The sequence below is a fragment of the Callorhinchus milii genome, unplaced genomic scaffold (genome assembly GCF_018977255.1).
Source record: "Callorhinchus milii isolate IMCB2004 unplaced genomic scaffold, IMCB_Cmil_1.0 Scaffold5, whole genome shotgun sequence".
NCBI classification, from domain to species: domain Eukaryota; kingdom Metazoa; phylum Chordata; class Chondrichthyes; order Chimaeriformes; family Callorhinchidae; genus Callorhinchus; species Callorhinchus milii.
Window position 1 is genome coordinate 68349838 of NW_024704746.1, and position 14397 is coordinate 68364234.

Consider the following 14397-nt stretch of genomic DNA (forward strand, 5'->3'; position numbering starts at 1 on the left):
TCAAAGCGCTTCAGACAATGCACTGACTGTATATTTTCTGGGCGAAGCAGTGTCCCGCAAACGGTCGTCTTGGATTGAGTGACCAAATTATATATTTTTTGAAGTGATTATTACCCCCGGAAAGCAATCCGCCAATCGACTAACAACCAGGTTCATATTTACTGCTAGGTAAACAGAGTTGTATGGAGTAAGGAAACTTGCCTTAAGTTTCGACCTGTTCAGGAATCGAACCTGGGTCCTCTCACTTGCGAGGAGAGTGCTCTAACCAATATGCCACAGGGCACATATTAAATGCAAGGATTATTATCATGATGATTGAGTGTTTGCTGTCAGGACAGTATCTGAAAGGGCATATTCATGTCTTCAAGGTTAATGCTGGGGACCTGTGTCAGTGTTTGCAGCCCAGCCTCCATACCTTGTCCTTCTCAAGGACCTATCTCCCTTTTAAACATTGCAGTTGATTCTGCCTCTGGTGTGCAGCAGTGTGTTCAACAACGACGACAATTTACATTTATACAGTGCCTTCCATGTACTCCGCTCACCACCAACAATCTAATTCTAAAATTAAGACTGTCAGTTTTTTTTTGGCTTTCTTCAGTAGAGAGAAAAGTCTTTCCCTATCCAACTTGTCAATTCCCCTCGTTATTTTAAAATGTCTCAATCAGTTGTTGAGTGAGGATTAGCTTCACTTGTGTTGGGAACAGTTGGCTGGCTGATCTATAAAAGCAACATGTCTCACTGATACCAGGGTAAAGCTTTGTCATGTTGTGCAGGTTACCACGTGCTGGCTGGCAGGCAGAGTCCAGCTGTAGCCTGCACAGCCCACCCACCTAGCAAGTGGCAGCCGAGCTTGGGTGACAGCCTGGCTGCTCTGCTTGTAACGTTAATTGCAGATTTTTAGTGAAACGGCAATGCTAACAAATGCCAAATCAAAGCATATGGCTCCCTTTTAATGTGTTGCTGCAAAATATGTGTGAATGTGACCTTTTTAATCCTTTCTAAATATCTTGGAATGCAGATTCTTGAAACTTGGTACAATGGAGTCCCATAGCTCAGTGGTTAGAGCGCTCGCCTCGCAAACGAGAGGATCTGGGTTTGATTCCCAGGCAGGGCAGTGGCGGAAAGTTGGACAAGTTTCCTTACTCCACACGTCTCTGTTTACCTAGCAGTAAGTAGGAAGCTGGTTTTCAGTCATTTGACAGACGCCTTTTCCAAGCGTAACAATCCCTTAAAAAAACATAATAATAATATCCACACAGTCCACAACTCTTTGTGAGACGCTGCTGTGCGCAATTGGGTGCTATGTTTTGCCCACAAAATAAACAGTTCACTTTACAGTATATTCTGTGAAGCGCTTTGAGACGTCTCAAAGACGTGATAAGGCTCTATGTCAAATGCAATCAGCAGTTATATTATTACAAATTCTAGTGGTACATACACTAGAAAGGAGAGCAGGGAGGTTGCTCAGGCCGTGAAATCAGCAGGGGCTACAGTAGATATCTGTGCACGTGAAGACCAAGGTTATTTCATTGACCTTTAGCATGCTGAAATCTGTGCCGTGTTGAGCAGTGAAGGGAGCCTGTGGTTTTCACTGGAGGGGAGAAGAGAGACTTGTATTTATAGTAAAATGAGCCTTTACCTTTGGATTAATGAAGTAGGAAATTCATATCAATATCAATGGCAAGCTATGCGGTTTTAGCTGCTTCTACTCCAGCAGTTACCCCAACACACACTCTGGGGTTCCCCCCAAGCCTTGGCTCTTGTCAACCTGCACCTAGTACTCTCCGGGATTAGGTAAACAGGAAATGTCCCTCCGGGGAGAGAGCGCATTTCATTCCAATCTACTTCTGGGATTTCCATGTGTAGGTGGGATGCATGGTATTCTCAGTTTGGTTTGGATAGCCTTTAAGCACGGTGATAGGTTTCCGCATGTGTCAGACACCCGGCTAGCAAAAAAAAAATTGGAAACTCAGCTTTATACAAGTTCCTCAAAGGAGACTCTGCCATTTTATCCTAACGAGATGTGGCTTCTATAGGATTTGGAATTGCTGATATTTATGAGGTCGGATTGTAAAAACAAAGGCCATCAGTGCAAACTCTGCCCATTGTAGCCTGGTTCCTATGTTGTAGCTGCTGAGCAGGGGTATTTTTGCGATGTGTTTAATAAAAGGCCTATAAATTTTATGTAATGAGAAGCCAGTAGTTAAAATTGATTTCATGCCCTGGCACCTTCCTACCTCTCCAACCTGCTTTACTCCCCAATCCACTACCCGCTGCCTACGCTCGACTGGTCTGGCCACCTGCATGTCCCTCGTGCTCTCTGATCCACCATCGGAGGCCTAGCTTTTAGCCACTATGCCCCGAAGCTCTGGAACGCTCTTTCTCTATCCCTCCCACCTCACCCCCTCCTTCCCCATCTTCAAATCGCACCTGAAGACTTTCCTCTTCAACCGTGCCTGCGGTCACCCCCACCTCCGCAACTTGGTGTTGTGCTCCACCACTATCAGGTGCTCTGGGGCGCTACCCTGTGTTAGTAAAACTATATAAATGCAAATTATTGATTTAAAAGCAGCGCTATCATTTGATAAGGAACAGTATTAGGGGGGGGTTAATTTTAAATATAGAGTCACTACACCTTATAGTATATTCTGTGAAGCGCTTTGAAACGTCTCGAAGAGGTGATAAAGTACTGTATCAAATGCAAGGATTATTGTTATTATTTGACGGAACCTAACTGCTAATGACAACTTGAAAAGAAAATCTACAGTTCCCAGTTTAACCAGATCTTCCCTGGCTTCTGTCCTCTCCTCAGGATCGTAGGAAGCTGCGTCCACTCTACGACATTCCTTACATGTTTGAGGCCAGAGAATTCCTACGGAAAAAGTTGATCGGCAAAAAGGTAAGGCGGGAGAAACCTGGAGACACCATTGATGTCTGTTCAAGTGTGTTTTGCTCTGTGTATGTGTGTGTGTTTTTCCGGGAGCAGAAGAGGCCATTCAGGATGTCAAGATGCTTCCCAACGTTTTAGATCATTGTAGATGTTTTTTGCCTTTTCCCCATCAAAGTCCAGACACTCAAGTGATGAGGAGGCTCTAAGCTGTGGTGGCATTTCCCTGCTTATGGCCTCAGCAGCACAGTTTATCACTTGCTTTATATTTCCTGAAGGTGACTGCTCAAATGGGGTGGTCTGTGGCCCATGGCTGGCAGATGTGCCCTTCAGTGCTCTTTGCCATTCAGCTAATTCCTTCATATAAAAATAATTTGGTCACTCAATCCATGACTGTTTGTGGGGACGCTGCTGTGCACAATTGGCTGCTGCGTTTCGCCCACAAAATATACAGTCGATTCACTTTACAGTATATGCTGTGAAGCGCTTTGAGACATCTCAAAGCTATGTTAAGGCGCTATATCAAATGCAAGGATTATTATCACTAGAAGCTTCCCAGCTTCCCAGAACAATAACAATGGGGGGAATATTGTTCTACAATAAGCTCTGCCTCCGAATCCTTGGCCAGAGTAAGTTCTCATTAAATGCTGAGACTGAGTGAGTTCCCACATTAAGGATTGAATTACTGGCTCTGTAATGAACAGATATGAAATGTGCATCCCTCACTGACCACAGCTGCTGTCTCTATTAATGCTCATGAATCGAGAGAGGATTACAATACCTCAAATGGTTCCAAATCTTCAGCTACCCAATCTCCATTTCTTCAAATTACACTGAAAACATCTCCAAGTCTTTCTGTTGAGAAAGTTGAAAGTTTTCCTTAATCTTCCACGTCCTGGAAGTGTCTGAGGCTTTAGGAATAACAACTTGCATTTCTGTAGTGCCCCTCACGCAGGGTAGAGTCTCAGAGCGCGTAATGGAGAGCGCTCCATCAAACACTCCAGCTCAGTGAGGCCGACTGATTCCATCTCTTGCTGCTGGTCCAGCTTCCCTCCAGTGCTGCAGTCAGGGCTGGAAACCATTTGCCTCAATCATCAGCACCTACTGTTTGAACAAAAATATTCAGTGTCATCAGCTGGTTGGGCCTGCGTGAGAAAGTTATTTTATACAGCAAAGCAGCTGATGGCACTGCATATTTTTGTTCAAGCAGTAGGTGCTGATGATCTCGAGACAAATGACTTGGAGTCATTGAGCTTCAACAGAGAGAGCTGTATTAACTGACTGGATGGTGTTTGAGCGTCTCACAACACTGCTTCTCCAATCCCGAGACACTCGGCATCTCGTCCCACACTATCTTCTTAATAATAATACTTGTGTTTGATGTAGCGCCTTATCACATCATCAAAACGTCTCAAAGCGCTTCACAGATTATACTTTGAAGTGAATTGACTGCATATTTTGTGGGTGAAACGCAGCAGCCAATTGTGCGCAGCAGTGTCCCATTAAGTGCATTGAGTGACCAAATTAATATTTTTTTTGAAGAGTTTATTACCCCCAGAAAAGCGATCTGCTAATCGAAGAACAACCAGGTACCTACTTACTGCTCAGTAAACAGAGGCGTGTGGAGTAAGAAAACTTGCCCAACGTTTCTCCCTGCCCGGGAATCGAACCCAGATCCTCTCGCCTGCGAGGCGAGCGCTCTAACCACTAAGCTACAGGGCTCCACAAGATTGTTGTTTGTTTTTTTTAAAAAAAAGAGAACTTGAAACAGATGAGAGTCCCATTTCTTTGAATTTATGCACATAAAACACTGATGAGATTCGTTCAGCCGAATGCAGCTGCTTGTACCAGTCGTGATGTTCCCTGGTGCTTGAAACAGATTGGAGGAGAAAATAGAAAGCGGTTGTTCTGAGGACTGAACGAGAACACAGCTTGCTATCTTGTGCACCCCTGCTCTTTCTCACGGTTTTGCTCTTGCAGGGTAAAGCGCCGTGAATCAGCACAGAAGCAATGCTAAAAACTCCACTTGGCTAAACTGACGCTATGCGCACATTCGTACACAATTAGCTCTGTGAAGGAAGTTCATTGATTTCATTCAAGAACAAGGGCATATGGTCTATGAATGAGGTTCGATTTGCCTTTCCCCACCAACAGGATTTGTGGAGTCCTGTGGCATAGTGGGTAGAACCTGGTGGGTAGAGGGTAGAGTCCTGTAGAACCTAGAGGACCTGGGTTCGATTCCCAGGTGGGGCGAAATGTCACTCCACACACACGCCTCTGTTTACCTCGCAGTAAGTACAAATCCGTTATTAAGTCAATTGGGGGATCACTTTTCCAAGGGTAATAATCGCCTGTTCACAATAAAATAATAAGTTATTGTTACAAGTGCTTGTCAATTGACTTTACAGTATATTCTGTGAAGCGCTTTGACACACCTCAAAGATGTGATAAGGCGCTAGATCAAACGCAAGGATTATTATTATTATTAAAAGCTAATGCCCCAAAGCTATGGAACTCCCTCCCTCAGTCCCTCCACTTTGTTCCCCCATTTCCCCATTTTCAGATTGCGCCTGAAGACTTTCCTCTTCGACTGTGCCTACGGTCACCTTCCCCTTCCCCCCTGGCTCGGCGTTGGGCTCCAACGTTGTTAAGCGCTCTGGGACGGCCCCCGGCGTTTAGGGCGCTGTATAAATGCCAGTTGTTCTTGAAATGTGATAGAACGGACGCTACTTGTACAAAATGACCGAGGTGGCCCGAGGCACTTTGTCCGTCCTTACATTGGGCTCACGGCCAGTGAGTGCTGAATGGGTGCCGGTGGCGGCAGACAAGGCATGCTCCACAACTAGACCTGTGTCATTGCGCAAAAGGCATTATTATGTAAGTGCGTGCAGAAAGCAGTGCATGTCAGAAGGGAATTGAGAGCTGCGGCCAATTTTGGCACGTCTCCAGGTCTCCAGCCCAGGAGGCACAAGCTAACTACGCCATTACTCTTGCCAGCAGCTGTGGCAGACGTCTCTCTGTTAACCCTTTATTCCAGAACCATTATTGCGTTCAAGCTGCATTGGATCCTAATTATTGTAGCATTAACACTTAACTAGCTTGTCACAGGAGTCGCAGTTAGTGTATCATATGGGTCTCTGGGGACCGGCTGAGTGAGGTAAATGATATGCCAAAATAATAATCCTTGCATTTGATATCGCGCCTTATCACATCTTCGAGATGTCTTAAAGCGCTTCACAGAATATACTGTAAAGTCAATTGACTGCATATTTTGTGGGCAAAATGCAGCAGTCAAATGCTCACAGCAGTGTCCCTGAATGCTGAAGTTGAAGCCTGGCTTTCAGCCAATCTGCCCCCACTCTCTGGAGCTCCATTCCAGAGCCTTGCGCTCTCACCTCGTTCAAGGCACGTCTCAACATTACCTCTTCGATTGTGCTTTCAGTAGTCTTTCCTCTCCCTGGGCCCAGCCAGAGACTTCCTGACCCGCAAGGCGCTGGATAAATGTAAACTGTGCTGAAGTCATGTTTTAAAGGTGGCAAGGGCGGGTATTTGGACTTGAGGCATAGATCAACCATGATTTTACAGAAGAGCCGAGCAGGCTCGAGGGGCTGAATGGTCTACTCCTGTTCCTATGATACATACTTGTGTGATTTCCCCACGTGTGCTGAACCTCACCAAGTCTGCTCGCTCCCAACTCCCAACTATTGATTCACATCTCCTGTACGCGGCTACCTCAGGGGTTCTTGGGAGATGTGAAGCAGGGAAAACTCACTATTTCACACAAAACTAGCTGGCTCTGGAGAGAGACTCACAAAATCAAAGTACTATTTATACTCTTGCCACTTTCACGTTGAAGAGTTTGCCTGGAGAGGCAAGTCCAACATAGCCAGCAACCTGTAATGAAAAGTGGCAGAACATCCATAGGCCCTTTTTTTGGAGAGCGATCTTTCTTTGCCTCTGTAGCTTGCTGCGGCCGTGTTCAGAATGAAAAGGGCTTGCAGTAAACCAGAGACTTCCTTTCCCTTTCTCTCCACCGCCTGTCCTCCCCCACCCCCCCACCCCCCTGCCGCAATCTACCTGTTGAGAGCGAAGGCAAAGTCTTCAACAGCTTGCATTTATACAGCCCTACCTGCGGGGTAGTGTCCCGGAGCACTTGACAGTGGCGGAGTCTGACCTTGAGCCAGGGGTAGAGGGAAGGGAATGGTAATACCCCAGTTGAAAGTTTCACTGCCGAGTGAATATTCGGGTGCTGTGTTCCCTTGGTGAAATAAAATAATAATAATAATCCTTGGATTTGATACAGTGCATTGTCACGTTATTGAATCGTCTCAAAGTGCTTCACTGAATATAAAAGTGAAGTGCAGTGACTGTGTATTCTGTGGGTGAAACGCAGCAGCCAATTGCGCACAGCAGAGTCCCACAAGCAGCAGTGGATTGAGTGACCGTGTTATTATTTTAAAAAAATGTAAGGACTTATTACCCTTCAAAAAAAGCGGTCCGCCAATCCATTAACAACCGGGTTCCCAGCAGCCAGTGCCAGGTCAAATTGGGCCGTGAATAATTTTGGATTGGCAGTAAGTTAGCAATGATGCTAACACATCCCCGTTCTGCTCTCTTTCGAGGGCTGCTCTTTTCGGTAGCATCTGCTGCTCGAATCTATGAAGTTTTAAGTTGTAAAACCTCGACTGAACGTGAAAAAACTAAATGACGAGGCACTTACCTTGGCTTTTTCAGCCAGAGGTACACTTGCTGAAAGCTGATGCAACACAATCAATCATAGACTCATAGAATCTTACAGCTCAGAAGGAGGCCATTCGGTCCATAGTCCCACTCCCCCACTGCTACCCCATAACCCTCCATATTTTTCCTTTTTAATTACCTATCCAATTCCCTTTTGAACGCTACTATTGAATCTGCTTCCTCCATCCTATCAGGCAATGTGTTCCAGAGCGTAACAACTCTTTGGGTAAAAAAAATTCTTCTCCCTTCCCTTCTGGTTCTTTTGCCAATTATCTTAGATCTGTGTCCTCAGGTTACCGACCCACCCGCCAGAGGTAACAGTTTCTCCCTATCTACTCTTATCAAAACTCTTCTATTAAATCTCCCCTCAACCTTCTCTGCGCTAAGGAGAATCATCCCACCTTCTCTAGTCTCCGCACATAATTGTAGTCCCTCATCTCTGGTTTATTTCTTGTAAATCTTCTCCGCACCCTCTCCAAGACCCTGACATTCTTCCTAAGTGTGGTGTCCAGAATTGGACGCAACACTCCATGAAGAGAGAGCTTGGAATGAGGAGAGACATAGGAACAGGAGAAGGCTATTCAGCCCCTCAAGCCTATACCGTCATTTTATTAGATCATGACTGATCTGTACCTCACCCCCAATTACTAACTCTGTGACATCATATCGTTGAGATGTCTCAAAGCACTTCGCAGAATATATATTGTAAAGTCTAGTGACTGTGTATATTGTGGGAAAAACGCGGCAGCCAATTGTGCACAACAGTGTCTGTCCTACAAATAGTTGTGGATTGAATGACCACATTATTATTACCAAATTATAGATGATGGTAATGAGGGAATGGAAGATTATAAATTCATGTTTTTAAAAATATGTTTAAGCTCTGTTGCTTTTGCACATCTTAAATATTCAGTATTTGTGTACTTTCCATATTTAAGTTATAAAAATCTGCTCTAATAATCCTTGCATTTCATACAGCTCCTCGAATGTCAAAATGTCTCAAAGGGCTTCACAGGGAGTGACTGGATTTATAGGCAAACACGGCAGCCAATTTGTGCACAGCAAGCTCTCACAAACAGCCATGAGATGAATGATCAATTCACCTAGAGAATTGTTGGCCACGACAGCAGGAGAAACTCCCTTTTCTCACATAGTGTTGCAACATCTTTAACCTGAACAGGCAGATGGGGCCTCGGTTTAACATTCCTGAAGGACAACATCTCCAAACCGTGTAGCCTCCTCAAGTGCTATATTGACGTGTAGGCAAGACTGTGAGGACTGTGAACCACATCCTTCTTATATATGACATATGGATTTATACATAATTTATGAAAGAATCAAGACTTTCTGCTTCCAACGTCGTCATAATATATAATATATATGTTACAGATGGTGACGGTGGAAGCAGAATGTTTCAAAATCAAATTAGATAAGAGAGATTCCTGTTTGGAAAATAAATCTCAGGATACAGTATATAGTTTGGGACACCACATGTGAAGCAATTGAAAATTCTTATGTTCTAGTGTCTACTGAGCCAGGCTGACACCACATAGGAGGCAGTGGGAGGGTGGGGGGGGAAGTGGGGAAGGTTAGTCATACTGTTTTTTTTTAAAATACATAGTTTATTTTGAACGTGGAGCCCAGTTTCCTATATTTGCTAACAAAAAATGTATGGAAGTTGAAGCTGAATTTAACAATTTTCCAATATTCTACACAATCCTAAATTTGAAGTTGTTTGGGTAATTTTAGAGTCCCTTATTGTCGGTGTAAAACCTATGGTGTAGGTGAGATGTTCAGCTTCTGGTCTCAGAATTGGCTGAATGAACTGTTCGCTCTTCCCCCCCCTCCCTCTCCCCCCAGTAGCCTATAATTATTGGAGATGGTTGTATCCATGTGTGTGTCAGCCTGGCTCAGTGGTAGCACTCTTTGCCTCTGAGTTTGTGGGTTCCAGCCCCCACATTGGGACTAAGATGACAATCCAACGTCAGGAGGGTGACTCAAAGCGCTTCACACGATTTATTATAAAATGTAGTGACTGCGCGTTTTTGTAGGTGAATGGCACGTTTCAGGCAGGTTTGGACAATTGCTTCCCCTTCTTTCGGCACAAGTCTTCAATCATCCAATGGTCCCAAATCCTTTTCAATCATGTAGTCTAATCTGACGTTCCAATGTGGGGGTGGGGGGAGGTTGTGTTGTCAGAGGTGCCGTCCTTCGGCTGAGACGTTAAACCGAACTCCCCCATCTGCCTGTTCAGGTGGATGTTAACGGTACTATCCAAAAAGAGAGGACAATTCTCCACTGATAATAGCAATCAGTTGTTCGCCTCACGCTAGAGTGGAACCTCGCTCGTGCTAAACTTGGTTGCTGAGTTTCCCTACAAAAATAGGCTCAACAGTATTTACCTGGAAAGGGTGCTATAAATATAGGTCGTCTATTTTTCCATGAAATGGGTAAATTTGCATCTTCTTTACACTTGCAGTGCCATCCAATTGCCACTAGATGGCAGAAGTATCTTTGCGTGTGCGTGTGTGCGCGCGTGTGTGTGTATGTGGTGACTGAGGTGCGATGTGTTATGAGGAGCTACACATCAGAAACTAAGGGAAACCTTGTGTGTTCGCAAGATTCCCTTTGACAAATTGACATTTAATCGGCTTCGGTTTTTTTTTAAAAATAGGTATCTCTTTTTATTGACGTTCAGAAGGACTGCAGATACAGTGTGTAATTAAGAAACTTAAATGGGAATAGGAAATTGCTTTCTAGATTACCAGAGATTCTCTTCTCTCTGCTCGTCCCCGGCTCGTGACTTCCTGACTGTCTTGCCTCGTCTGCCGCAGAGAGAGAGAGAAGCGTGGATTTACCCTGGGTTTTAGCACAGGCCTGGGAGCAGACAGACAGACAGAGAGACAGACAGAGAGTGTGTGTGAGGGGGAGGGGGCTGTGTGTGTGTGTGAGTGTGAGAAGAGGGCTGTGTGGTGTGAGGGGTTCAGTGTGTTTGTGTGTGTGTTGTGTGTGTGTGTGAGAGAGAGACCTGGGCTGTGTTTGTGTGAGGGGGGCTGTGTATGTGAGAAGGTGGCTGTGTGTGTGTGTGAGGGGGGTGAACTGTGCGTCTGTGCGTGGGGGGCTTGTGTGTGTGTGGGGGGGGGAGGGATGTGTGACCACGGTAGAGGGGGTGTGTGTGGGAGTATGATGGTGGTGGAGTGCACATGTTTGTTGTGCAAACATGTGAGATGCACAGAGACTCTTGTTTGTGCACGTGTGATAGACAGACAAAGACCTGTGATTGCCTGTGAGAGACACACTAACTGTTGTGCATTGTTGTAAGTGTGGTGAGAGAGGAGAACGAGAGGCTGTGTGTGTGTGTGTGTGTGTAGTGTGTGTCCGGGGATTGGGTATGATAGATAGGGGAGAGAGAGAGAGAGAGGAGTGTGGTGGGAGGGCGTTAGTACAGAGATTTTTTTCAAATAGATGTAAGTGCGGAAAAGTGCTTTCGCTTTTCCCTGAGCCGCTTTAAAGCCTGTTCATTTAAACACAATAACTAAAACTGAAGCAGTACTCCAGACTCGCTTACTTAAAGGAAGTGCTGCTGTCAGATTTAGCGGCGACGGATACAGTTCCGAAAATCTATCCCCTCCTTCGCTTCGACTCCACTCAGGGAATGAAGTCAACATCGTTTGGTTTTGGAACCTTGTTAATTACAATGACGATGGGTTTAGTTCTATAATGCTGGCATGTCAAGTCACAGGAAACGCTGCCTACCGAATGCTATTGGGGGATTAAATAGTGCTGTCAGCCTGATTTGGGGCACTTTGGTTTCAACGCTCTTAATGTCTTCTACAGCTAGGAAAGGTCCATCCGGGAGCTTGTGGGTGAAACCACCACCTCATCGCGATTGTAATTTTCTAATGGCTTTCAAACCCAGTTATCACTCAGAGCGCAGTTTGCTGTCTCTTCCAAATGCAGGAACTGCTGTTCTCAAGGTGGATGAAGGTCCTGTTCGTGTGAGCTGGGACAACACCACATAATCTTTCCGTTTGATAATAATAATAATCTTTGCATTTGGCACAGCATCTTATGTCTTCGAGACGTCTCAAAGCGCTTCACAGGGTATACTGTATAGCGCAGTGTCTGTGTTTTGCAGGTGAATGGCGATGGTGGGGGCTTGTGTCAGGCTGGAGAATAGTCATTCAAATGATAAAAAGATGGAATTTTAAACCGGACTATGAAATATCAATTTGTCACAACGAGTTATGCAGCTGTTTTAAGGTTTTCCTTATGTACTAATTTACAGTCGCGGCTGATTGCCTTTTATCTTCTACTGGGTGTCATATCCTTTGATTAGCCATCCCTGCTTTCACAACATCGTGTTGTTTCGTTCCTTTGATATCCTTTTCTCCTCCATTTCCTTTGAATTTGTACATGAAAATGCCTTGTCACATGACAATTACCAGATTGGAGACTGGCACATTGGAATCATAGAGTTCCCGGCACAGTTTTTTTTGTGGTCAGCCAGGTGTCTGATTCGTGCGGAAACCCATCACTGCGCTTCAAGAGTCGCCGAACCAAACTGTGAATTCATCGCATCCCACCTACACATAGAAATTCTAGAGATATATTGTTGAATGGAATGCGCTCTCTCTCTCTCTCTCTCTCTCTCTCCCTGGAGGGACTCATCCTGCTTACCTAATTCCAGCAAGTATTAGACGCAAGTTGGCAAAAGCGAAGAGCGTTTCCAAAATTTGGGAGGGTTTCAGTGGCTGCGATTGTTTTTTTTTCCTTCCATGTCCTGTTTTGACAGTGAACGGCGGCAGGTTAGCCTAACGCCCAGTAGTCTTTTTTCTTTCCACGCACCTAATGTTGGTGGAAATTAGTTGATGCATCAAAAGTTAATTTTTGTTTTCGTTCCCTTCTCTGATGAACCCCATCCTCCGATCATTTTGCGAATATTTATTGTCAGAGCGTGTTTGACGCGAGGGAAAGCTGCCAGAGGAAGGATGAAGGGTTGATTTTATTTTTTTACTGTTGAGCTGATTTCCAGTTTCTGTGATTGAGTTAAGTCTGGCTTTTGGCTTCTTGCTTTCATGTCTCGCTAGCCTTAACAGTTAGTACCTGCTGTATTGTTTTTCTTCCCTGAATTTCAACCCATTTGCAATTTAACATATTATCTCCTGGTTTTGTTTTGAAACTAGAACGGATTTTATGGATTGACATTTACAGTTTTTTTTAACTGCAAAACCTGAGCTAATCTCTTCCCTCTTGTCTGATCTGCTTTATAATAATAGTAGTAATAATCCTTGTGTTTGATACAGTGCCTTATCACGTCTTCTAGACGTTTCAAAGCGCTTCACAGAATATACTGTAAAGTGAATTGATTGTATTTTGTGGCAGCCAATCGCGCACAGCAGTGTCCCACAAATAGTCATGGGTTGAGTGACCAAATTATTATTTGTTTAAGGGATTATTACCCCCGGAAAAGCGATCAGCCAATCGACTAACAACTGGTGTCCTTCTTACTGCTAGGCAGACCGAGGCATGTGGCGTAAGGAAACTTGTCCAACTCTTCGCCCTCTGCCAGGAATAGGACCCGGGTCCTCTCGCTTTTGATGCGAGTGTTCTGACCACTAAGCTACATGACTCCTCATATGCTCTGAAATGGGTGGGTTCTCCAGATTGTCTGGTGTCAGAGTGCGAGGGAAGCTGATTAGCCTGTAGTCCCAGCAGTGTCCCTCTGACCTTGGTACCACAAGCCTGGCTATTCAAATAATTACCTTGTGATGTTTGAGCACTAGAAGTCAGAGCGTAGTCTCCTCAAAACATTCAGCAAAAAATGAAATGCAATTGATTATTCAAAGCTGGATTATAGCAATGGAGTCTTTCTTGATTTAATTGCATTTTGTCCTGATCTCAGATTGGCTGAAAGGCTCACTCTTATGGAAATGGCTGGTTGGCATCACCATCAGTGTGTGGTCACTGCTGTCCTCTTCACAAGATTCTCATCTGCACATAGCAAGGGCAGTCCTGTAGCTTAGTGGTTAGAACACTTGCCTCACAAACGAGACCCAAGCAAGTTTCCTTACTCCACACGCCTCTGTTTACCCAGCAGTAAGTAGGAACCCGGTTGTTATTTGATTGGCGTTTCGCTTTCCGGGGGTAAAAAAATAATTATTTGGTTGCATGGTCCACGACTGTTTGTGGGACATTGCTGTACGTTATTGGCTGCCAAGTTTTTCCCACACAATACAAGTCAGTTCACTTTACAGATATTCTGTGAAGTGCATGAGACGTCTCAAAGTCGTGAGAAGGCGCTGTATCAAATGCAAGGATTATTATTATTATCCATCTAAACAGGCAGACTGATATTGGTTTGCTATTTCATCTGAAAGACAGCACTTTTCACAATGCAGAACACTCTTTCCTCCTAATATATTATGTATATGACGTATATTTTCTCCCATTCCCTCTGGCATTTCTGGACTTTGTTTTGCTGCTGTTGCTCTTTCCTGCTGCAATGGATTTATGGTGTAAAAAATAAGTCCTAATTGAGAATCATGGAGCCACTTAGAGAGAAACAAGCTTTAACATCAAGGTTCAGGCGACCCTCACAAACTATCAGCTTCTCTTTCATACTTCCAGATGATATCATAACTCCTCCACTGTGCTGCAACAATAAATAATAATCCTTGAATTTGATATAGCTCCTTATCATGTCTTCAATTCACTGTGAAGTGAATTGACTGTGTATTTTGTGGGCAAAACACAGCAGCCAATTGCAC

At 44.5% G+C, this 14397-nt stretch overlaps 1 protein-coding gene across 1 annotated transcript in view; it reads left to right on the forward strand.

Annotated features, from left to right (window-relative positions):
• The window catches only part of snd1 (staphylococcal nuclease and tudor domain containing 1), a 332034-nt gene that overhangs the window by 77919 nt on the left and 239718 nt on the right, over nucleotides 1-14397 (forward strand). The window contains exon 11 of the mRNA XM_042335292.1: nucleotides 2813-2899. Coding sequence (XP_042191226.1) covers nucleotides 2813-2899 — 87 coding nt within the window. The remainder of the gene's footprint in view (nucleotides 1-2812; nucleotides 2900-14397) is intronic.